Here is a 23,713-nt window from a genome sequence, read left to right on the forward strand (position 1 = left end):
ATCCAACCACCTCCCGGAATCCTCACTGGCATCCCTCTTAGCTGAACAAGGTGTTCACCACCAGGAAGGACTCTGAGTCAGAATGATTGGCTAAAGACAACCCATCACCATAAAACCTGAGACTGGGAGCCATGTGGCAGAGCAGTTCTCCTGGGTTCCCTTACCCTACTGTTCTCTGCCCCGGTGCCCTTTCCCAATAAAATCTCTTGCGTTGTCAGCACGTGTCTCCTCGGACGATTCATTTCTGAGTGTTAGACAAGAGCTCAGTTTCAGGCCCTGGGAGGGGTCCCCCTTCCTGCAACAATCCCAGTAAATAAGTATAACCTTTTTTTTCATTGAACATTAAATATTTTCCTTATAGACATTTTTTATTAGTTACCAAGTATTCCACTGAGTAAACTCACTGGTTTACTAATCCTATTGTACTTGCTGCAGACATTTGGGAAGTAGTCAGTTTTTTCTCAGAGAAGGCAATGGCAACCCACTCCAGTACTCTTGCCTGGAAAATCCCATGGACAGAGGAGCCTGGTAGGCTGCAGTCCATGGGGTCGCTAAGTTGGACACAACCGAGTGACTTCACTTTCACTTTTCACTTTCATGCATTGGAGAAGGAAATGGCAACCCACTCTAGTGTTCTTGCCTGGAGAGTCCCAGGGACGGGGGAGCCTGGTGGGCTGCCATCCATGGGGTTGCACAGAGTCGGACACGACTGAAGTGACTTAGCAGCAGCAGCAGCAGCAGCAGTTTTTTCCTATAATGACAGACAATGCTGTAAAAAAACATTTTTTTCATAAATCTTTTACTATATTAAAATTTTTTCCTTTATATGGCCTCACAGAGGTGTAACTGTTGGGTCAAGGGAATCAGCCAAATTGTTTTCCAGATTTCCCCACATTTTTACCCTCCCATTGACAGGGCCCATTTAGCCCCAGCTCCCCAGCACTGGGGACAATAAAACTGATTACAAAACACGTTTCCTAAACAATTGTCACATCTAAGTGAAGCGTATATGGGCATCATTATACCATTCTTGTGAGTATTCTGTGGGTTTTGAGTTTTTCCAAATAAAAAGGTTTTAAAAAAAATGTAACTCATTTGCTGGGGAAGCAGATTTTTGCCTTAGAATTTGCATCTCTTCCAATTTGCATTTCCCTCCATTTACATTCCTTTAAAATTGTGTATCGTTTACTACTAGAAACTTTGTGCACTTTCCCAGATGGCCTTTTACCAGTTTTATTTTTTTTTGTTTGTTTTAATATCCTTTATCTATTTATCTATGAGGGTCGTAAAATTTTATTGTTAACAATTTATGTGTGATTTTCACACAGAAAAACATTAGCCTGTCATCTTTGTTACAAATCTTTTCTCTAGTCGTGTTTGCTTGTCATTTTTGGCTTTTCAGTCTGACTGATTTCCTTTTCACATAGTTGACTATATTCACTGACTTCCTCTGTGATTTCTACCGTTGTTTCTAAGCTAAGAAAAGATTTTCCCCTTGAAAGATTTCACAGCTACTCACTCAGCTCTGCTTCTTTATGGATTGCTTCAGTTGTTTGCTTGCTGTTCACCATTTAGCTCGTTGGTTCATTAGAACCTGGTTTCAGGTCCATCGCGGAGAGAGGAGGCTGGGAAATCAGCTGACCCACACTCCTCCTGTAGCCTCTGCTCCGAGAAACTAGGAAAGTCCCTGATTTCTCCTTCCCGAGGGTAGGAGCAGTATGCCGAGAAATGTGAGCACTTCTTCCAACAAAAGGGAACAATTTCCCCCCCCTTAAAACCAGTAACTCTCTTTGCCTGAACATCCTCTTTTTCCATTTTTTAAATAATAACTTACTGCGGTATGTTCACATACCACACAGTTCACCCGGTTAAATCATACAACTCAGTACTTCTTAGCATCTTCACACGAGCATCACCACCAACAGTTTTAGAACAGCTTCAGTTCAGTTCAGTTCAGCTGCTCAGTCATGTCCGACTCTTTGCGACCTCATGAATTGCAGCATTCCAGGCCTCCCTGTCCATCACCAACTCCCAGAGTTCACTCAAACTCACATCCATCGAGTCAGTGATGCCATCCATCCATCTCATCCTCTGTTGTCCCCTTTTCCTCCTGCCCCCAATCCCTCCCAGCATCAGAGTCTTTTCCAATGAGTCAACTCTTCGCATGAGGTGGCCAAAGTACTGGAGTTTCAGCTTTAGCATCATTCCTTCCAAAGAACACCCAGGGCTGATCTCCTCTAGAATGGACTGGTTGGATCTCCTTGCAGTCCAAGGGACTCTCAAGAGTCTTCTCCAACACCACAGTTCAAAAGCATCAATTCTTCGGCGCTCAGCTTTCTTCACAGTCCAACTTTCACATCCATACATGACCACGGGAAAAACCATAGCCTTGGCTAGGCGGACCTTTGTTGGCAAAGTAATGTCTCTGCTTTTCAATATGCTATCTAGGTTGGTCATTACTTTCCTTCCAAGGAGTAAGTGTCTTTTAATTTCATGGCTGCAGTCACCATCTACAGTGATATCGGAGCCCCCAAAAATAAAGTATGACACTGTTTCCATTGTTTCCCCATCTATTTCCCATGAAGTGATGGGACCAGATACCATGATCTTTGTTTTCTGAATGTTGAGCTTTAAGCCAACCTTTTCACTCTCCTCTTTGAATAGCTTCACCGTCCCCCAAATCAGCTTTTCTAGGGCTTCCCTGATAGCTCAGCTGATAAAGAATCTGCCTGCAATGAAGGAGGACCCTGGTTTGATTCCTGGGTTGGAAAGATCCCTTAGAGAAGGGATAGGCTACCCACTCCAGTATTCTTGGGCTTCCCTTGTGGCTCAGCTGGTAAAGAATCTGCCTGCAATGCGGGAGGCCTGGGTTCAATCCCTGGGTTGGGACGATCCCCTGGAGAATCGTCTACCCACTTCATTATTCTGTCCTGGAGAATTCCATGGACTGTATAGTCCATGGATCCCAAAGAGTTGGACACGACTGAGTGACTTTCACTCACTCCAAAAAAACCCAGTACTAATTATCTGTCATTTCCCACTTCCCTACAACCCCCTTTCCCAGCCCTATGTAACCACTTTCGTCTCTACGCATTTGTCTTTTCCAGACATTTCATGTAAACAGATTCATAAAATATGTGGCCTTTTGTATCTTACTTTTTTTTTTTTTTGGCTGTGTTGCATGACTTGTGAGATCTTACTTCCTTGACTAGGGATCGAACCGAGCCCCAGGCAGTGGAAGCACAGGGTCCTAACTGCTGGACCTCAATGGAAGTCCTCTTAACTTCTTGTATTAAAGCCTAATGTTTTCAAGGTTCATCATGTTGTACCATGTATCAGTAGTTTTTTTCGTTTTTTTTGTCTCCACATTTTGGCTATTAATAATACTTCTGTGAACATTTCTGCTCAAGTTTTTGTTTGGACATATGTTTTTATTTCTCTTGGGTATACATTAGGTGTTGAGTTGCTAGTCGCATGGTAATTCTGTATTTAACCTTTTGAACAACTATTAGACTATTTTCCAAAGTATTGCACAATTTTACATTCCCACCAACATGGTAGGAGGGTTCCAATTGCTCCACATCCTCGCCAACACTTGTTATTATCTGGCCTTTTAAATTATAACCACCTTAGTGGATGTGAAGTGGTTTTGATGTGCATTTCTTTGATGACTAATAATGTTATTCATGAGCTTCTCATGTTATTCATGAGGCCATTTGCGAATCTTTGCAGAAATTTCTACTCAGTTTTGCGCAGTTTCTCATTGGATTGTCCCTGTTATTGTTGAGCTGTAAGTTTCTAGATGTATTTCCAATACTGCTTCCTTATCAGATACATGATTTACAAATATTTTATCCCATTCTGTCGGTTGTCATTTGTCTTTTAAGGACTATTTTTTTAGAGCAGTTTTAGGTTTCACAGCAAAATTAAGAGGAAGGTAGAGATTCCCCATAGACCTCCTACCCTGACATGTGCACGGCCTCCCCCATTATCAACACCACTCACCAGAGTGCTACATTTGCTACAATTGATGACCCCATGTCCATAGTTTATATTAAAGTTGTACGTTCTGTGGGTTTGGACAAATGTATAATGGTGTGTGTCCATCATTATTGTATCATACAGAGTATTTTTACTACCCTAAAAGTCCTCTGTGCACTTCCTCTTCATTTTCTTTATAGTGTCCTTTGAAACATAAAATTTTCTAATTTTGATAAAGTCCAATTTATCTACTTTTTGTCATCTGTGTTTTTGCTGTCCCATCTAAGAAGCTCTGCCTAACCCAAAGTCACAGTGACTTATTCTTGAATTTTATTCTAAGAATTTTATAATTTTGGCTCTTATATTTAGGTCTGTGGTCTGTTTGGAGTTAATTTTTGCCTGTGATATGGTAACTTCATTCTTTCACACACTGATATCCAGGCATCCTCACCCCATTTGTCGGAAAGATGATGGTTGAAGTGAAGTGAAGTGAAAGTTGCTCAGTCGTGTCCGACTCTTTGCAACCCATTGGACTATACAGTCCCTGGAATCTTCCACGCCAGAATACTGAAGTGGGTAGCCTTTTCCTTCTCCAGGGGATCATCCCAACCCAGGGATCAAATCCAGGTCTCCCACCTTGCAGGCAGATTCTTTACCAGCTGAGCCACAAGGGAAGCCCAAGGATACTGGAGTGGGTAGCCTATTCCTTCTCCAGGGGATCTTCCCAACCCAGGAATCGAACCGGGGTCTTCTGCAATGCAGGAGGATTCTTTACCAACTGAGCTACTAGGGAAACCCAAGATGATGCTTGCCCTCACTTAATTGCCTTGGCTCCCTTCTCAAAAATCAATAGACCAAAAACGTAAGGGTTCTCTTCTTATTTAGTGGTTTATTATGTGCTTATTCTCTTGAAATTAAGGCAGAAGAACTCTCAGACAAGTGTGACCAAAAAGTCTTTGAAGAGTTATAAAGAAGACATTCTAGGAAAATGGTGCTAGGGAGGATACCCACTTCCTCTGGAGAGGCTGCAATCCTGCCGGATGTGCCACAGACACGGAGAAACATAAGTGTTAGGGGAGTCAGACTTGGATCAGTGACCTAGAGGCTCTTACCTCCCCATCTGTGAACAGTCCAATGTTTCCGGCCAGGGTTCTCGGCCACCTCAATCAATAGAAATTGATCAGAGGCAAGAAATACAGGAAGGTTTTATTGGGGTCCCTGCAGCAGCAGAGGGGAACAAGAACAAATAACAGGTTCCCTTGCCAGCTGGGCTCACCGAGGTGTGAGGAGTGGGTTATTTCTATGGGGTGAGGATAGGGGTGTGTCCAGGGTCAAGCTGGAAGTTTGGCTTAGGTGGTTTGCCCACCCCTTTGGTGGTGCTGTGTGCAGTGCTCTGCTTTTGCTCCTGACTTCCTGCTTTTGCTCCCCGCCCTTCAGAAGTGGAAATAGGGCTCTTTGGTCTCTTTGTATCTTGTTGTCCAAAATTTTCCCCAGTTGCACATGCAGGCAGTTCTTTTTAGTCCCTTATAGTTTCTTTGTATTTTTGCTTGAGGAGGAGATGTTTGTCCAGGTGCAAGCACTGCAGCAAAGGGTCCTGGTCCTAGGACTCCGCCTGTTTTACCAAGTCCAGGAGAAAGTTATGTTTGCCTCTTCGTGAGGTTTTGGGTTCCATCCTACTTAGCTATGTGGGGGAGGGTGGGGTATGCCAAGTGGCTGTCTCCCTGAGCCTTTCTGTGAGATGGGAGAGATTTGGGGAAAAGAGATGATGTGTGTGAACATGCTCTATAAGCTTTGAAATGTTGCTGATGTTACTGGTGGTGATGATACCGGTGGTGGTGATGATACCAAAAGGCAGACTCTCAGGTTTGGGACTTCAAAGGTGGCCATCTTGACCCCATCCCAATGCTGGGTCATTTCTCCAATATTCCTACAAAACAGCCACCTAGTCTGAGCCTCTCTAGTGACAGAGAGCTCAGAACGTCCTGAGAAGGCTGTTCTGTATTTGGTGTCTCTACTTGTTAGAAAGGGTTCTCTGGAGTGGGACAATCCTAACTAATCTAATAATATCAGCCATGCCAGGCACTGTAAAAGGTGCTTCTACACAGCATCTTATCTGATCTTTCAGATAACCCCGGGAGATCAACATACTACTAGGCACCGGCATTTAATAAGGGGGAAACAGGTTCAGAGAGGTTAAGTGACTTGCTCAGGAGCCCACAGCCAGTAAAGATAGATGCAGGCATGATTTGGACCCGAGTCCATCTGACTCCAAAACCCACACACCTGAGCTCTGGGCTGTTTGGTAGCCTTTCCTCAGAGATTCCCAAGCAAGGGTCTCCGTTTGGTCCCTGGGGGCTACCCTTCTTATCCACACTGGCCCTTGACCACTGACCTCTGCAGACGTTCACCTCACCAATGTCGCTGTGCAAAAGACGTCTCCCGACTACCACCCAAAGAAGGTGAGGAAGCTGGGCTCCTGCCCTCGGATATGGCCTCTGGGACTGGGCTGGGGTGGTGAGGAGGGAGAGCCCAGGAGAGTTCTCCAGAGAGGTCAGGTCACTGCCTGTTTTCAGGGCCCAGGGTAAGCGTATACATGGAGGCCCACAGATCACGTGTTTAAATGTTTAAGAGTTACAAATCAAACCAGTACGCCCTTTAACAATATGTGTTGTGTCGTCCTACCTGGACAGATATTATCTATCTATCTACTACCTACCTACCTAATAACCTTCCAGAAGACCAGGTTCATATTTAGCATACTCAGACTTCTCAGAGTTAAGAGCCAGAACAGAAGAGTACAGAAAGAACTGGTCCCCAGCTCTCCACCACCCTGTGGGGGCCTCCTGCAAACACGCACACACCCAAAACAGCAAGCTGTGGGTGACTCCCTGGGTCTTGGAGTACCCACATGGCCAGTGCAATCTGTCCTCAAAGGGCAGGCCCAGGGAAGAGGCCGGTGCAGGGCATTTGGGCAGAGACTTCTGGGGTGGCGGATAGCAGGTGGTGCTCTAGAAAGAGAGGCCCAGGCTCTGGGTAGGCCACACCTCCTTGGGAGTGCAGATTCTCTGCCCTGTAAGGGTTCTGCTCATCACAGGACTCAGGGCTGGGCTCCCCTTGTCCAAGACTAGGGTCTGTGCTGATGGCAAATGGCCGTCCTGGTTGGCCAGGTCTGGGCTGATTAAAGTTTCCTCTCTCAACCTGGTGGTGGGGCCCAGGGCTGCAAGTGGATGCTGCAGCGCTTCCGGCAGTACCTGGCGTCCAAGCACGGGCCCGAGGCAGTAGAGACGCTTTTCAGCGACATGGACAACATCTTCATCAGAAGCCTGCAGAGCGTGCAGAAGGTGATCATCAGCGACAAGCACTGCTTTGAGCTGTACGGCTATGACATCCTCATAGACCAGGACCTCAAGCCGTAAGTGGATGGGCTGGTGGCCCGGAGAGCACGGGGGTTGCGGGGGAGGGGGGATGTTTTATACCCTCTGCACCCAAACTGCCTGGCTTTAAGCTCAGCTCTGCAACTTCCTGGCTGGGCATGCTTCCCTTCTCTGAGCCTTGACTTGCCTGGCTGTAAAATGGTCACTGTGCAGAGAGGAATGTTATGAGGAAGAAATGAGCCCCATGCCCGACACTGGCCTTTCCCAAGCATCTGCTGAGTCAGCAACCCTCCCCTCCCATTAGGCAAGAAACTTCCCCTCTGTGAATCCTGGTGCTTTGAGGATGCAAAGGGCTGGGCAAGGGAGTATTGTTACCATGTCAATTCCCAGAATTTTGTGCCTTCCTGCAGTGCTCACGAGGAGGTTGAACACACCTGAGCTGTCAGGGAACACACTGATGGCCCTTGGGTGATACAACAGGGCACAGAAGCCCAGTGGGGTTGTCCAGGCAGCTTGAGGTCATGCAGTAAGTCCAGGGCTGAGCTGGGCCCAGAGTCCACGTTCCTGGACTGAGTAGCTTCCACCAGCACTATGGGTCCTGGACCCAGCCCCCTCCCCAGGGTCACTGTATCGCTCTTGGGGGCCTTTCTGAGCCAGGAGTAGAAGCCCTAGAGCAAAACCTAAGTCAGGCCCAAGTTCAAGAGAAACCAGGGCCAGGCCCCAGCAGGTCTCTCTCCTTTGCCCTCTGGGATGCAAGCTGTGCTACAGGCATTAATGTGGACACTGATGGGGGAAATGAGCTTAGAAGGAGGCAGTAGATAGGAAAAGGGGGCCCCAGTCTCTCACTGACCTGCTGGGTGAGCCCTCCGCCCTCTGTGCCCCAGATTCCTGTCTGTCAACTAACAGAGCTGCAGAAAACCAGAGGTCACAGGCTGGAAGCCCTTGGGCTGCTTTTGGCCTGCAGACACTTTGAGTTTGACCTTTAGAATGTTTTTATTTCATTGGGTTGATTTTCATTGACCATTTCCCATAACTGGAAGATGTTTGCACAAACATCGGGATGTTTTGGAAGAGTCAGAGGGTCTTAGAATTCTGGGTTCATATGCTCACAGGGCAACACTCTGCTTGAGCTGCCACAGCCACCCCTTCAGAGGTAGAACGCTCTTCCCAGCCCACCACAGGCCTACCCCTCCCTGCCACTCCCCACCCCCCTGACTTGGCAGGCTGGTTACCATCTTTTAAAAACCATCTTTTATTTAATACTTTTATTGATATATTTGGCTGCAACTGCACTTCATTGCAGCATACGGGCTAGTTGCCCCCATGCATGTGGGATCTTGTTTTTTTAATTGGCCAGTAACGCTTTAACATATTTTTCAACATCAAGTTTTTACAGATAATACACATTTTTAAACTTTTAGTACTAGACAAAAATACCTAGTTCCAAAATTTGAAGTCCAAATATCAGTGTTTGAAAAAAGGTGTTAAGAATGCATGTGGGACCTTAATTCCCCCACTAGGGATTGAACCCACACCCCTTGCATTAGAAGGTGGATTCTTAACCACTGGACCACGAGGGAAGTCCCCTGGTTACCATTTATAGACAAATGTTCACTAGGAAAGTTTCTCTCATACTCCAGCTCTTCTGAAAGAAGCCAAAGGAGTAATAAGCACAGGGCACAAAATTGTTCTTACCCTCACCAGCTTGCTTCATTTAAGTCACCACCTGGACCCTGTGGGGGTTTCAAGTGTGACAGTTGTTTTCAAAAGTTTTAGTCCCTGAAACCTTTCTTCAGATGGAAACGTAGAGACAGCAGCGCCGGTTGAATTGAGGGTGGGGCCCAGGCACCTCATCTAGTCTCTCGTGAAATTCCAGGGACCAGGCAACCTTAAGATTTTCCATTCCCTTCCCTCCCCAGGTGGCTCCTGGAGGTCAATGCGTCCCCATCACTGACAGCCAGCAGCCAGGAGGACTATGAGCTCAAGACCTGCCTCCTGGAAGACACCCTGCACATTGTGGACATGGAGGCCAGGTGAGAGAGGGCAGCCTCGCTCATACACCCCTGTACCTCCCCATCAGGGCTCCCGCTGAGGAGAGAGAACTTGGAACCCTGGAACTTGAGAGGACCTCAGAGATGTCTCTGGCCCCTCCACCCTCCCCCGCCCCACTGTTCCACAGGTGGGGAAACTGTGATGTTCACACAGGATCAGGTCCTGGCCCAAGGATTCGGCCCTGACCCAGCAGAGCAGGGCCAACTACAGCTTTCTGAGATTCAGTCCCGCAGAATTTCCTCAACCTTTCCTGACTGTGGGACCCTGACCCAGTCACTTCTCTCTGAACTTCAGTGTCCTCATCTGTAAAGTGGGAGATTTCATATCTAACTCTCAGGGTTGTTAGATTAATTTACAAAGGTAATTTATTTTAACATGTCTAACTCGCAGTAAGTACTCAGTAAGAGGCTATTTATTGATATAATGATGTATATATAATAGGAAGATCCAGGGTTTGACTTCAGGAATGGCTCAGACAGTGTTGGCTGGTTTGTCTGTTCTCACTTTCCTCTTTCTCACCTCTTTCCTCTCTGTTAGTTTCTCCCCAGTTATTCCAGCAAAATTTTGAGGGCTGACTCTCATTGCTCCCTGGTGGGATTGAGTCACATGCCCATCCCTGAATCAATTACTGGGACTCTGATTGACCAAGCCTAGGTCTTGTGCCCTCTCCCAGGGGTTGGGGTCAGCCCCACTTGAACCATGAGAGTGAGAGAGTGAGGCTGGTTTTCAAAAAGGAAACCCCAGGTACCCAAAGGCTAAAAGAAGTGAAATGGATGCTGAGCAGGCAGAACCTCAGGTGTCCACCACCCTCATCCACCATCACTTATTCCTTCAGCAAACACTTGAGGCCCTCCTGTGTGCCAGGCCTGGTGCTAAACACTGGGGAACGGTAGATAAAGGACACGGCAGTCCTAGTCCCCGCCTTCGTGGAGTCTGATCTGGGAAGGACAGCAGACTTTAAACCAGAAAGCACGTTACTGGGGCCAAGTGTGGAAGCCTGGGGACAAATGGGGGATGACCCCCTCAGGTTATCCCCCACTTTGGATGGACAAAAGGTACTCGGACAGGGTGGGCACCAGTAGGGTGCTGGGAGCGTGCAGGGCCCTGGCCTGAGGGCCCCACCAGGTGAACCTTCATTAACCCTTTGTACCTCCTGCTTGTCCAGGCTCACAGGAAGGGAGAAGCGAGTAGGAGGCTTTGACCTCATGTGGAACGATGGCCCTGTCAGCAGAGAAGAGGGCGGTCCTGACCTATCGGGGATGGGGAACTTTGTGACCAACACACATCTCGGTATGTGGGGCTAGATGGGGAGTGGGTACATGGGAGGTGGCAAGTAGTCTGAGAGGCAACTTTTCATGGAGGTTAGAATGTTTTACTAGATTTCTATTGTTTGGTATTTTTCTCTGTGTACACTTTTATTGACTTAATGTGCTGTGCTGTGCTTAGTCACTCAGTGATGTCCAACCCTTTGTGATCCCATGAACTGTAGCCTGCCAGGCTCCTCTGTCCATGGGGATTCTCCAGGCAAGAATACTGGAGTGGGTTGCCATGCCCTCCTCCAGGGGATCTTCCCAACCCAGGGATTGAACCTAGGTCTCCCACATTGCAGGTGGATTCTTTACCATCTGAACCACCAGGGAAGCCCAGAATGTTTTAATTTGGTCTAAAATTTACCAGCTGTGTGACCTTGAGCAAGGGACTTAACCTCTCTGTTCCTCATCTGTAAAACAGAGATCGAATAGTTTCTATCTCAATATATGCCTAGAATACTGCACGGCATGTGGTGAAGGATATTATTAATCTGTTATGAGGCAGATTTCAAAAAGCTTAGGTGGCACATAAACAAAAAACACGATATGTTGCTAAAAGAAATTAAGGACTTCAGGGCTTGACCTTAATCTTGGCTTTTAAAAAGTGAAAAATTTCCCTGACTATAAAAATTATTCACACTCATTGTAGAATATTTGAAAACTAAAGAAAGAAATGAAAAAAATCATCCAAACATAACCATCTTTAACAATCTGGTGTATTTCCTTCCAATTTTATAAAAATGCATATATTCATATTTTTTTCTACAAAATTGGCATTGGGCTGAAGCTTTGAGTCTAACTTTTCCACATAGCATTTTCCAGCTCATTCAATAACATTAGTAAGAGCCTCTATTTTGGGCTTACTTGGTGGCTCAGCTGGTAAAAAATCCACCTGCAATGTGGGAGACCTGGGTTCGATCCCTGGGTTGGGAAGATCCCCTGGAGGAGGGAAAGGCTACCCACTCCAGTATCCTTGCCTGAAGACTCCATGGACTAAAGGCAGACAGGACTGAGCAACCTTCACTCACTCTCTTTTGGAAACACACTATGGCCAGGTCCAGACTACTTTACATACATTATCTCATTTCACTTTTAGGTAGCCTTGATTATTTTACAGACGTGGAAGGGGTCTCCAGATGTTAGATCACGCGCCAACGGTCTTGGTCATAAGTGGTGAGAGAGGCCTTGAACCCAATCTGTCCAACTTCAAAACCCGAAAGCTAGGCTGCTAGCACTTGTCCCTTGGCAAAATTAGAAACAAAATCACCATACAGCTGCAAAACATCCCCAAATTTATGAAACCAATTTCACATAATTGAGCATTTGGCATGACTCCAGTTTTTCACTTTTATAAATAATGCTGTGAGGACATCCTCTCAAATAAAGTTCAACTGAAACTGGCTATTTTTTTTAGGACAGATTCCTAGGAATAGAACTACTGGGTTAAAAAAATGGACTTATTACAGTCAAATTGCTTTCTTAGAAAGATTACACAAATTTGCAAGCTCTGAATTTAAAATGACAGCAGCAGCAGCAACAAAAAAACCTTTGCCAACTTCATAGGTAAAAATATTTACTTGTTTTCTGTGCATTCCATTGATTATGTGTGAGGCTTCAGAGTTAAAATTTTCAGTTGTTCTTTTGTAAGCTGTCCATACTTATTTTTCCCCCCAGTGGGCTTCCATTTTTCTAAATTTGTAAAGGCCTTGGATATTAATATATTGAGGATATTTTCCCCCTGTCAAACTTACTGTAAATATTTTCCTTTTGTTTGAATATTTCCATTCAAACAAAATGAGTTTGTCATTTTCCTTTTTGTTTGTGGCATTTTTCTTCCTTCTTTTTTGATGAAAAGTTTTGAGTATCTTTTAGGGTTTGGTATGATTTAGGATTGGGTTTGGCTGCAAACAACTAACAAACTAATAGTTACCCAGAGAGGAACTGATTTGTCTTGAGTCACCAGAAGTCATTGGGGAGGCCATAAGTGACAGATGCACAGTGCCACCAAGGACCCAGATCTTTCTTTACCACACTCAGCCTGTTAGCCCTGATGCTCATGCTTGTTGCCTCATGGCTGCTCCAACTCCAGACACTGTGTCCTTATCCCAGGCAGGCCCAAGGGCCAAAGGCTTTCCTTCAAGTTTTGACTGTTCCCAAAGGAAAGCAGGTAACTCTGCTGACATCTCACCCGCTAGAGCTGGGTCACATGGCGCCTCCGCTGCAAGGAGGCCCGGGAAGTCAAGTTCTAAGCAGTTTGCTTTGAGGAAGGCAGAGGAGAGGCGGTTTGTGAATGCTTCTCCCACGGCAGACCCCTAGGGCCTGCCACATGGCGTTGTTGGAGGATGGCTATACAATGCTTTCAAGCTGTACAATCACCTGGAAATCTTGTTAAAATGCTGTTCTGACTCAGTAGGTCTGGAAGAAGAGGGCTAAGAGTCTGCACACCTAAAAGCCCCCTAATAGTTAACTATTGTTGTGTAACAAATTCTCTTGAAGCTTTGCAGCTTGCAACGACTGTCTTACTTGCTTATGATTCTTTAGGTGTGGCTTGGGGTCTCTCACAGGGGCAGGCACTTAGCAGATGTGCTGAGACATGGTGGCCTAGGATAGCTTCATTCACATGTGCGGTGGTCAAGACGGGCTGTCAGCTGCCTTTTCTTCCAGGTGGCCACTCGTTCACACAGTAGTCTCAGGGTTCCAAGAAGGCGAGAGAAGACAGTGAAGCCTCTTGAGGCCTAGGCTCAGAAATTCCACGTGTCATTCTGCCACAGTCCGTTAGCCAAAGCCTGTCCAGCCCAGATTCAGGGGTCAAGGAAATAGACTCCATCTCTTGATGGGAGGAGAGGCAGTTACTTTGCAGATAGGTCCATAGAGGACTAAGAGGATTGTCACAACCACCTTTGCTAACAATCCACCTCAGATATCAGTGCCAATGGTTCCTGCACCATATTTAAGCAGCAAAGACTCAGAACAGTGGTTCTCCAGTTGAGTATCTGGGTGGGTGATTTTGAATATAAGAGGAGCTGGCCGGGGGTGGGAAGAGTATTGATGAAATGAATTAGGGATGTGTTGGCAATCTGGTGAAAAGATCAACAGATAACCCAGAGATGAGCCTAGAACTCCAAGAGATTTGAATTGGACACGAAGGTTTGTGAATTATGAATGAATTATGAACCTTAGTTAAGGCTAAGGCTCCACGGAACTCACTTTGGAAAACCCCTGGGATTGGCATTTAGTGGACTTGCAGCTCAGGGAAGCCTTGATTGCTGTTGAGTGCCTAGGAGGCAGGGGTGGGGCTCTGGGGAGCTGAGAAACATGGCAGACACCTCCAGGTCAGTAGTTGTGCCCAGGGGGATTCAGTCATTCAACCACTGTTTGTGAGGTGCCATTAGTGCACCTGGCACAAGATTAAATGACCATGGAGTTGCCTCAAGGATCAGCTCTGAGCACAAAAGAAAGGAAACACTGTGAATGCACTAGGAGAGGATGTGAAGTCAGCCTGAACTGCCTGGGACACCCTCCCACAAGAGTAGGAGCCACCTCTGGGGCCATCCACCTCTTAGCTGAATGTGCCTGACACACGAGATTTAGGTACCAGGCCCTGTGCCAGCTTTAAGTGCATTTTCACGGAGCAAAGCCAGAAGGCAGGGCAATATGGGGAGTGGTTAAGAGCTTGGCCTCCGGAGCTAGGCAGCCTGGGTTCAAGCCTCAGTCCTGCTACTAATTGTGCGATTTGGAGCAAACTACTTCACCTCTCCGAGCCTCCTCTTCTCTTGCATACATTATGCCTGTGAAAGCTCAAGTCAAATCTACATCCTCACCTGAAGTAGCCCCTGATTTGGGGTAGGCCCCCAGTGAATACTACCTGATCCTTGCATTTACCCCACAAAGCAGGTATCCTGATGTACAGATAAGAAAACTGATGCTCAAAGAGTTAAGTGACCTGTCTAAAGGCCACGGCGGTTGAGAGGGGATACGTGCTAGGTAGCATCAGTCATGCCCAACTCTGCAACCCTTATGGACTATGATACACCAGGCTCCTCTGTCCATGGGATTCTTCAGGCACGAATACTGGAGTGGGTTGCCTTCCCCTCCTCCAGGGGATTTCCTGACCCAGGGACTGAACCCACGTGTCTTCTATCTCCTGCATTGGCAGGTGGGTTCTTTACCACTAGCTCCACCTGGGAAACCATCTGTGGTTGCCCGGCTTCTGCTGGCCCCTCCTTCTGCAGGTAGTAGGAGCACCGGCCCCTTCTACTCCCCTAAGACCCCTCGACCAAGGACAGCCCATCCCAGTCAACTCTCCACTTCCCTTCCAGGCTGCGTCAATGATCGGAAGGAACAGCTGAGGCAGCTGTTCCGCTCCCTTCAAGGCCAGAAGAAAACGCCCAACTAACCCCCAGCATTGAGAACCACTGGTACCACAACGGCCCTCTCTCTGCTCCCCGTTTTTCAGCACAGCAGCACTCAGAGCACTCAGTCGCCCTCCCTTCCGGCCTGGCAGCTGCTTTGGCCCAGCACCCCACCCTACCCTGGATATCTTTGCACCAGAAGAGAACCAATCTCTGGGACTGGATAGATTTTAACCTTGATGGATTGGTTAGCTTGGTGAAGAGGAGAAATGCAGCAAGTTATACCTGAGGGAGATCACATCTAATAAAGCATTACAGCCCTTATTTGGAGAGTCTTTGGGCTCCAGGTTTGGCTCAGGGAATGCTGTTGCCGCAACCACATCTTCCTGGTTTTGACCCTTTGATGTCTCTCAGGGGATGTGTTGATAGGCTCCTCCAAGAGCAAGGGCTCAGTTCTTAAATTGTGTTCGCAAAGCAAGCAGTTGTTAAGATTGTGTGTTTACTGGGGGTCCGAGTAAGGGCTGAGCCTTAAATACATCCTGCCCTTCTTACAATACCCTGACTGCATGTCAGGGGACCCATGGAGCTCCCTGATCATCTGAAAACCAGTGGGCCAGAGCATCCCCATTTCTCAAGTAGAGAAGGCAAGGATCAGGCAGGCAGAGCTGCTTAGTGAGTCTCCATGAAGGTGCACTTATTAAGTCAGCTAGATGACCTAGGTGCCTCTCTGGGCCTTCCTATTTGAGGTTGGGAGCTGAGCTTTTTAGATTAGAAAGCCCTGGGCTGTCAGGCAGAGATGGCTTGGGGAGTTGGGCACATGTAAGAATGTCTGCATTTTCCACATTCCAACGCCTCTTGGTTGAAGAGGAGTTGACCCAAGAGTGGGCTGGTGGCTAACTGCTTCAGGACAACCTTTCAAGGGACCCCAGGCAGCTCCTCTATCACTCCGCCTGCTTCAGGACAGTTCTTTTAACTGAAAACAGCAGAATCTGACTGCAGGGGGAAGGGAAGGGCTTTTCAAAGAAAAATACTGGCAAATCTAAGTAGGTCAGCTAGCCTTGGGAAGGCCAGAAGCCAGGCCATTCTGGGGCTCCTGCTCCAGAATGTGGGGGCTTCCCTCATCCCTGTGACTGGGTAAAGCCCAGACAACGCTAGGAATGGGGTCCACGTCTCCAGGAGAAAGAATCTGATTGGCTCTTCTTTGGCCTAGCATCCACCTGGCCAGATAGGCAGGGTCAACATTCAGAGAGAACTTTGAGCCAAGCAGTCATCCAGACAGTATCTACCAGTGAATGCCATAACTCCCCATTTTCTTACATTTTTATTTTAAAAAATACAACAGCAACATGTCCTTCCCTTGCACCCAACCATGTAGTTTCTATTCTGAGGGAACCACATAACTGTCTGCACACAAATTATGAGCTTATTAGACACCTGTCTTTGCTTCTCACTTTGATGTATCTTGAAGCTTGTTCCAGATCAGTTTTCAGCTTCCTTATTCTTGATTACAGCTGTGTAATAGTCCACTATTTGGAGTTATCACATCCTTTCATCTACTCTGGACATTTAGTTTCCGATTCCACCTCCCTACTTCCTAGGGCCACCTTGGAGAAACCCCAGCAATTTCTACTAAAAAAAAAAAACTCAAAAGGATGCAAAACCAGAGGTTTGGGCCAAATGTGGCTTATATAAAGTGTTTTGTTTGGCCAATATTCAAGCTTTTTACAATTTTCTGAATTAATCAGCAGTATTTAAAAAGCAAAGGATTCAACTTAAAAAATCTAAATTTCTAGGTTTTCGAAGAAAGCACAAGATCTGGCCATGGCAGCCTGTGTCCCCGCATTTAACTATCGGCCAGAACCAAATGGAGTGCCCTCTCCACCCTGCCCTGACGTCATTTCAAGGAGGAACCACTGCCCCTTCATAGACAGTACTCCAAAGGGAGTGGCATACCTTCCATTAAGGACAAGTGAGGTAAAGACTAGAAGCTACTATTCGTTCATTTAGGTAACATGTATTGAGCCCTTGAGGCACACCGAAGACATCCCTCCCGGCACATTCACATTAGGGTCGCAGACCCTGAAGGCAGACGGGAGCTCTAAGCAGCGCTGCCCGGGTTCTGCTTTCAGAGCCCTTGGAGTCGCGTCCCGCCTAAGCACAACACAGCAGGATGGCCCTCATCCATTGCTGGCGCAGGGCTCTGCAAGGCCTTCCTGACTCCAGAGCAGCCGAGGTGGGATGACAAGCAGCACCCGCTCTGGACTCCATCCCGGGGGTGAGCAGGAAAATGGGCCCCAGTGGCAGCACGGGGGCCTATGTGTCTGCCTGTGCTGAACCACAGAGCACTAACATTCTGTCCTTCATCCAGCACAGGAGCCTCCTGTAAGCCTCCTGCTTTATTCCAATTCTGCTACACACACTGCTTGAAAATACGTCTCTCTCTTTCTGAGAGGAATGCTGGAATGAGGCTCCCACTCTTCTCCCTCCAGGGCCCATTCCAACAGCAGGCCATTGTTGAGAAGTGCCTGCTGCAGTCCTTCTCGCACCCCCATTGGCGCTGCCCCCACCCACCTCCTGGTGGCTACCAGGGCCTGTCAATGGGCCTTGTGTCCATCCAGCCCCAGTGGTCAGGCCGGCAGATACTGGTGTAGGCTGAGGGTTCCCTCCTGCTGTCAAAAAGTAGCCAAGTGCTACAGACAAAGAAGCTTCGTACATGGCTATGGCTGCATTTCTCACACCTGTCCCCTTGCAGGGTAGATCCTGTCCTTGCAGGTTTCAAGGCTGGAGAGTTCTGGGTCCTCCATGACCCAGGGGAGGATACTGGTCTTAGGTCCCCCACCTGGGTTCTTAGGTTTCATCCTTTCAAGATGACCTTGAGAGCTTTAAGCTCATCCTGGTTGAGGGGAGTCAGGTTAAAGCCCTTCAGCTCCGGTTTGCCTAGGGGAAGAATTCATCAGTGAGTCAGGGCTCCCGTTGTCCAACCTACTGGCCCTGGAGTCTAGCCTGGCAATGCAGCTTACACTGCATTCATGCTGCCAAAAACTTGGCCTTGAAATCTGACAGAGAAGGGCCTCAAATTCTGCAAAGCACAGAACGAGGAACATCAACACCTGTTCCTGAGTTACCAAGAACCTGCAGAGTCATGACGGCTGTGCAGAACCCTCCTAATTTGTGCCAGACTGACCAATTTGGAGTGGTTAGGTTTACCTAGAAATTCAGCTCTAACCTGGACCACCTGACTGAGGCTTTCTGACCCTTAGTCAGAGGTATCTTGGCCCCCACAGTCACACCCTGGCATAAAATGTGAGACACTCCATGCCATTCTTGTGCCTGAAAAGAACTTGTAACAGGAATAAGATCCCACCAACTTCCTGTCCATTCCATCTCTGGTCAGCTCAAGACAACCCTGCCCACTTCCCACTCACCAGCTGCCCACCCCAGCCTGCCAAGTCTGAGCTCATACTGTCTCCCCTCCTGGTTTCCAGCCCCACGCTTAGTCCCCAGGCCAATACCTTGGGCCTCAAAGAGGCGATTGACCTTCACTTTAAGTTGTTTCCGGAGTCTTTCTATTTCTTTATCCAGATGTTCCTGATCTGAAAAAATGAGACAAGCAAACAAGATGAGGTTACACTACAGACACCCAAGGATACCAGCCTCTGCCCAGCCCCACTGAAGGCAGGGGTCTGAGCATGCGGGGGTGAAAATGGGACTTGGGAGACCAGTTGAGGAAGAAACTAAAGGCTAAAGAAGGGACATGGCCTACCCCGACCACTGAGTGAGCCCAGAACAGGGCTGAGCACACTAGTTTCCCAACTTGCAGTTTATCAGCCTGTTTTCATTATGCAAAGTACCCTGGGCAGTGGATGGGGAAGGCAATACCAGGACTTTGGGTCACCCTCTCACAATGAAATTATGGAAAATTCAGATTTAAGAATAAAAAGACACAGCCTCTTCGAAGATGGATGGAAAATAGGTGGTTGACGAAGTTTACAAACCCACATCCATCCAGGTGAGGAGTTTTCACAACAGCAGGATTGTGGTAACTGTGACCTGAACAGTCAACATTCTGTCTCATGCTCACACTTAACCAATTCATGGCAGGGAAGAGAAGGCTGTCTTACAGAATGGACTGTGCCCAAAGGCAGATGCATCGTGAGAAGTGCAACCAACTGATGACACCCAACCAACTCCATCTGCTGTTTTCACCCACTCATGAGTGACATTTTTGCCTTTCCTACAGACCTTCATTCTTTCTGATGGTGATAAGCCCTGACCAGCTAAGCATTCTGACCTGGGCAGTCGCTCGGGTTCTCGTTGTAAATGAGTAACCACCATCTTGCATGATCTTTGTTTAGCCTGTGTCCATCCCTGAGAAAGAGATGCTGCTCTGGAACCCTTCTAGGTCAGTGACAAGACCACACTCATGGGCCAAGAGAGCTGGGGACCTGACCCTCAACCCAGGCAGGCAAGGCCCTCTGGAAGCTTACTCTAAGCAGCCTCCAGTCCCTCTGCAAGTACAATGACAATTCAATTTTATAACCATGATTTTAGTGTATGTTTTCTTTTTTTTTTTTTTTTAAATGTTTATTTATTTAACTGTGTTGGGTCTTAGCTGCAATGCATAAGCTTAGCTGTCCTTTGGCATGTGGGACCTTAGGTCCCCACCAGGGACCCAACCCGAGTCCCCTGCACTGGAATGTGGACTCTCAACCACCGGACCACCAAGGAAGTCTCTAGTGGATGTTTTTCAACAGAAGTTTCTCCTCAAAGCTGATCTACTTTCCTTTGACAGAATTTCAGTTTCAACAGGGATAGAGTTACCCTGTTTTCAGCGGCAGTGGCAACCGTGCTGCTGGTTCTCTTGGCCCACATGTTTTCAGGGGTGAGGAAGAGAAAACGTGTAACCTGCCCTTATCCCAGCCAAGGACCCATCTGCAGCCTGACCTTTTGCTTTCATGACTTTTCTCCAAAGAGCCTCTAGGATCATGGTTGTGAGATCTGTTGTGTACCCTAGTGTGGCAAACTCAAGAGCTTCATGCTCCTCAAACCTCCATCTTCAAGCCTGATGCTACTCCGGGGATGTGAAAATATGAGCACGTGCCTTAGATCTGACGAATGAGGTATCAGCAGAAGTCCCTGAGGAGGACGGTCTTATTTCCAAACTAGAGAGCAAGGCCATATATGGAGAAAACCCTCCTGCCTCTCCTCTAGCCTGGCTCTCAGACACGAGGCCTGCAATCATGACACACCAACCAAGAGAATACATCGACTCTGCTGAGCAGCTGTGCCAGTCCTGGACTGCCCATCTCTGGACAACTTCGTACATGAGATGAACAGAACTGTATTTCCTTAAGTCCTACTAACTGCTAGAGTTCTGTTATTTGCAGTCCAACTCATTCCTCAATGACAAACACGCACTATGCTGCTGCTGCTGCGTCACTTCAGTCGTGTCCGACTGTGCGACCCCATAGCTAGGTACATATATTATCTCAACTTTTACAATAACTGTGCTATGTAGACGTATCCCCCTTCAGAGATGCAGAAACAACTCAGTGGCACAGCAAAGATTAAAATGCACACAGCCACCAGCCACCTCGCATCAAGCTGCCAGGAGCTGGGGTGGGGGTGGAGAGGGTGTGGCATTGGGGGTGGTGCTGTTCCTGACCCCTGCCCAGGAGGCTTACCTTTCTCAATCATTTCCTTTGTCTCAGGGTGAGGCATCCTGATAAACATGTTCCCAAAGCAAACCATCACGTCTTCTGAAATGGCAAATAGTCATTCCTTCAACAAATATTTTGATGTCAGGCATTGCTTTAGATGCTGAAAACACAGCAAAACAGGACGAAATTCCTGCCTTCCTAGCTTATGTTAGAGTGGAGAAGAGAGACTATACAACAACGTCAAGACAATACAGATATGATTCATCAGACCCTGAAAGGTATCTTAGAGAAAACTAAAGCAGGGAAAGAGAGATGGGGAATGCCAAAAGGAGGAGCTTGTCATTTATACCAGGCAGTCTGGGAAGGTCTTACAGATTATGTGCCATTCTGGCAGAGACCTGAAGAAAATGAGGAGTGTAAGCCCTGCAGACACACATCTAGGGAAAGAGCGAGCCAGGCAGAGGAACCAGGAACAGCAAGGATCAGTAATGTGCCGGTGTGTCAGAACAGCAAGGAGAGCAGTGAGGGTGCAGCTGATGAGCGAGCATTGAGGGCAGAGGAGACAAGGGGGGAGAGTTCAAGGAAATCAGTTAACACAGAGTCCTGTAGGACTCTGGAATTTTACTCTGGTGAGACAAGAAACTGGAAGGTTTCAGGCTTTCCAGTGCACTTTAAGTGCTTGGTTCCTGAGGCCCTTCATCATGGCCTGGCCTCTGCCCATCTCTCCAGCATGATCACATGCCCCTCCCCTATTGCTTCCTCTATCGCTACCACTTAGCCTCACCTAAAGAGCTGCCATCCCATTATCCAAGATCAACCCTGTGTTCACTTCCTTCTTCGGCTTTCTTACAATTTTCAGTTCTGTATTTATGCTGTTGACTTACCTGTAGAGCACAAGGGCAGAACTTCACTGTTTTTACACCCCCAGCACTTTCCCAGTGTCAACTGATAAGCTAGCAGCTAACAACCTGTCATCGAGGTAAGAACTGAAACCCTGAGCCACAGTCTACGTCAGACCTGCAATACTGTCTCTCCCATCTCCAGGGCTGTGCCACACACCTGTGGCCTCCTGCCTGGTCTCTAACAGGAATAAGTCAAAGGCGTTAGAAGGTAAACTGAACAGGCCTCTGGGCTGCAGCAATGAAGCTAGGCTTACCAGTGAGGCTGAGATCCTTCTGCAGGGCCCTCAGGCCCTCCCGGTTCCGATTCCTTTTGGTATCCAGGTCCACAATCTGAAAAGCACAGGGGCAGGAGGGAACTCAGTTACCTCCTACCCGGGTCTGTACTCCCAACAGACCAGGGATGTTAAAACCTAACAAAGACGACAAGGCATCGTTCCTCGGTTAATTCTAATGTCCTGCCTAAGTGGACAGATGTGTGAAGGTACTTCTTCCCCTACTCAGCTTCCAGCTCCTTAAAGACAATGCTTCATCCAGGTGTCTTCCCCGCCCCCAGAGGAGGTGCTGGGGAAATGTCTAATGACTACATGGGTAAGTTTTTATTATCATCCACGGGAGCACCAGTTCTCAAGCTTCAAGGCATTTCAGAATCACCAGGGGAGTGGAAACCACTTCCTGAACAAGCTCCTCCAGCTGATTCTGACCGAGTATCCTGAGAAAAACGACAATATTATATCAGAAAGGCACGGGTATTGGCACTGAGACGGTGGTCACAGCAAAACGACTACTAAGAAAGTGAGGTGGCAGTGCAGTACTACTGCCGGGCAGTGGAGGCTCTGGGGCGGAACACCCAGGTTTGAATCCTGCAGCTTGCTACGAGCTGTGTGACTTCACCTCTCTGAAAAACAGGGACAGGAAGAGGACCCATCACCTAGGTTATTAACCTAGGAACTAAGTCGGCACAGTACTTGATACACAGTAACTACTCATTCAACTTTAACTGCTATTTGTCAGCCAGCACACCTTGATGCAGTGTTTACTAGGCTCTCCCTTAATACCCAACTGACCAAGCATCCAATCATTCTAACTGGAGATGAGGAGTCTGAATCATTCTTGATCCCTCCTACTCCCTCACCCCTATACTTCAGCATCATGGAGGCCATCTCCAAATGGAGATGACCCATCACCACCACCTAGGCCCAAACCCATCCCTTACTGGCCCCTCATTTACCCCTTGCCCCCTTATAGTCTGTGCTCTACAGAGCAGCCAGAGGGATCTTTCAAAGCCTCAATCCATTATATCACACTCTCTTCCCACCACAAGCTCTCTTAAACTCCCTGTGCAGGTCTCCACGGCCCTCCGGTGGCCTGGGCCCCACACTTCTCCCACGTCCCGACTCCTGCGCGATTACTAGACCACCTGGACTTCTTTCCTGTTCCTCTTCTGGCTTGGACTGGAGCGGTGCAGCCCAGGTCGGTGTGATGGCCCAGAAACTGCATTTTCAAAAAGCGGTTCAGGTAAACCAAAGGCCCAAAGAGGTAATGGGTCGGGATCCGGAAAGCTGGGCAAAGGGCAGAGGAAGAATGGCAAGAGAGGAAAGGCCTGGCACAGAAGGGCTTAATATGTGCCAAATACAGGAGTCAAGGGCGGCGCTGTGCCACGCATTCGACATTTGGCCAACATGACCTCACAACCGCCCGGTCTGTCGTCACAGCCCTTGGCCCACAAGACTAGGTCAATTCACAGCGAGCCCAAGCTGGAGCCGGATTCCGGACCCTGGGCGCTGCTCCAGGAGCTCGCAGGCCCAACCGCAAAACCCGAGCCCCAACCCCGCGGACAGGCCTCCTACCTGCCGTTTGTCCGCCAGCACCTCCTCGGCGAGCTCCTCCACCTCCACCAGGTACCGCAGCACCCGTTCCGCCTCGGGCGACAGCATGATGCCTGCCAGTCACGACTCCGCTACGCCGCTACCCTACCGAGCTCACCTCCGGCTCTGCTGCACTGCAGCTCCGTCCGCGCACGCGCCGCTCTCACAGGGCTTCCGGCACGCATGCGCAGTTAAAAGAAGAACGGAGGCTCGCAGG

At 48.0% G+C, this 23,713-nt stretch overlaps 2 protein-coding genes across 7 annotated transcripts in view; one reads left to right on the forward strand and one right to left on the reverse strand.

The window, feature by feature from the left end:
- TTLL9 (tubulin tyrosine ligase like 9) overlaps nt 1-15,393 on the forward strand; it is a 50,575-nt gene extending 35,182 nt beyond the window's left edge. For both annotated transcript variants that reach the window (XM_070801470.1, XM_070801471.1), the window contains 5 exons: nt 6,382-6,440; nt 7,197-7,393; nt 9,275-9,388; nt 10,573-10,697; nt 15,037-15,393. In XM_070801470.1, the coding sequence (XP_070657571.1) occupies nt 6,382-6,440; nt 7,197-7,393; nt 9,275-9,388; nt 10,573-10,697; nt 15,037-15,113 (572 nt within the window). In that variant the 3' untranslated portion in view covers nt 15,114-15,393. The remainder of the gene's footprint in view (nt 1-6,381; nt 6,441-7,196; nt 7,394-9,274; nt 9,389-10,572; nt 10,698-15,036) is intronic.
- PDRG1 (p53 and DNA damage regulated 1) lies at nt 348-23,667 on the reverse strand. 5 transcript variants are annotated; one of them, XR_011570177.1, is made up of 6 exons: nt 23,479-23,667; nt 21,886-21,961; nt 20,754-20,828; nt 18,582-18,662; nt 7,233-7,304; nt 348-751 (listed from the first exon to the last, which is right to left on the reverse strand). XR_011570177.1 is itself a non-coding variant. In XM_070801473.1 (5 exons), the coding sequence occupies exons 1-5, from the start codon at nt 23,563-23,565 to the stop codon at nt 7,297-7,299; spliced, it is 327 nt and encodes a 108-aa protein (XP_070657574.1). In that variant the 5' UTR covers nt 23,566-23,667; the 3' UTR covers nt 4,851-7,296. The 5 variants fall into 5 exon arrangements, 2 of the variants coding, with proteins under 2 accessions (XP_070657574.1, XP_019827788.2); XR_011570178.1 differs by lacking the exon at nt 348-751 and adding an exon at nt 4,851-5,026; XR_011570176.1 differs by lacking the exon at nt 348-751 and adding an exon at nt 4,851-5,593.
- Nucleotides 23,668-23,713: the final 46 nt, after the last annotated feature.

Source organism: Bos indicus, chromosome 13, assembly GCF_029378745.1.
Source record: "Bos indicus isolate NIAB-ARS_2022 breed Sahiwal x Tharparkar chromosome 13, NIAB-ARS_B.indTharparkar_mat_pri_1.0, whole genome shotgun sequence".
In the NCBI taxonomy this organism is placed as follows: domain Eukaryota; kingdom Metazoa; phylum Chordata; class Mammalia; order Artiodactyla; family Bovidae; genus Bos; species Bos indicus.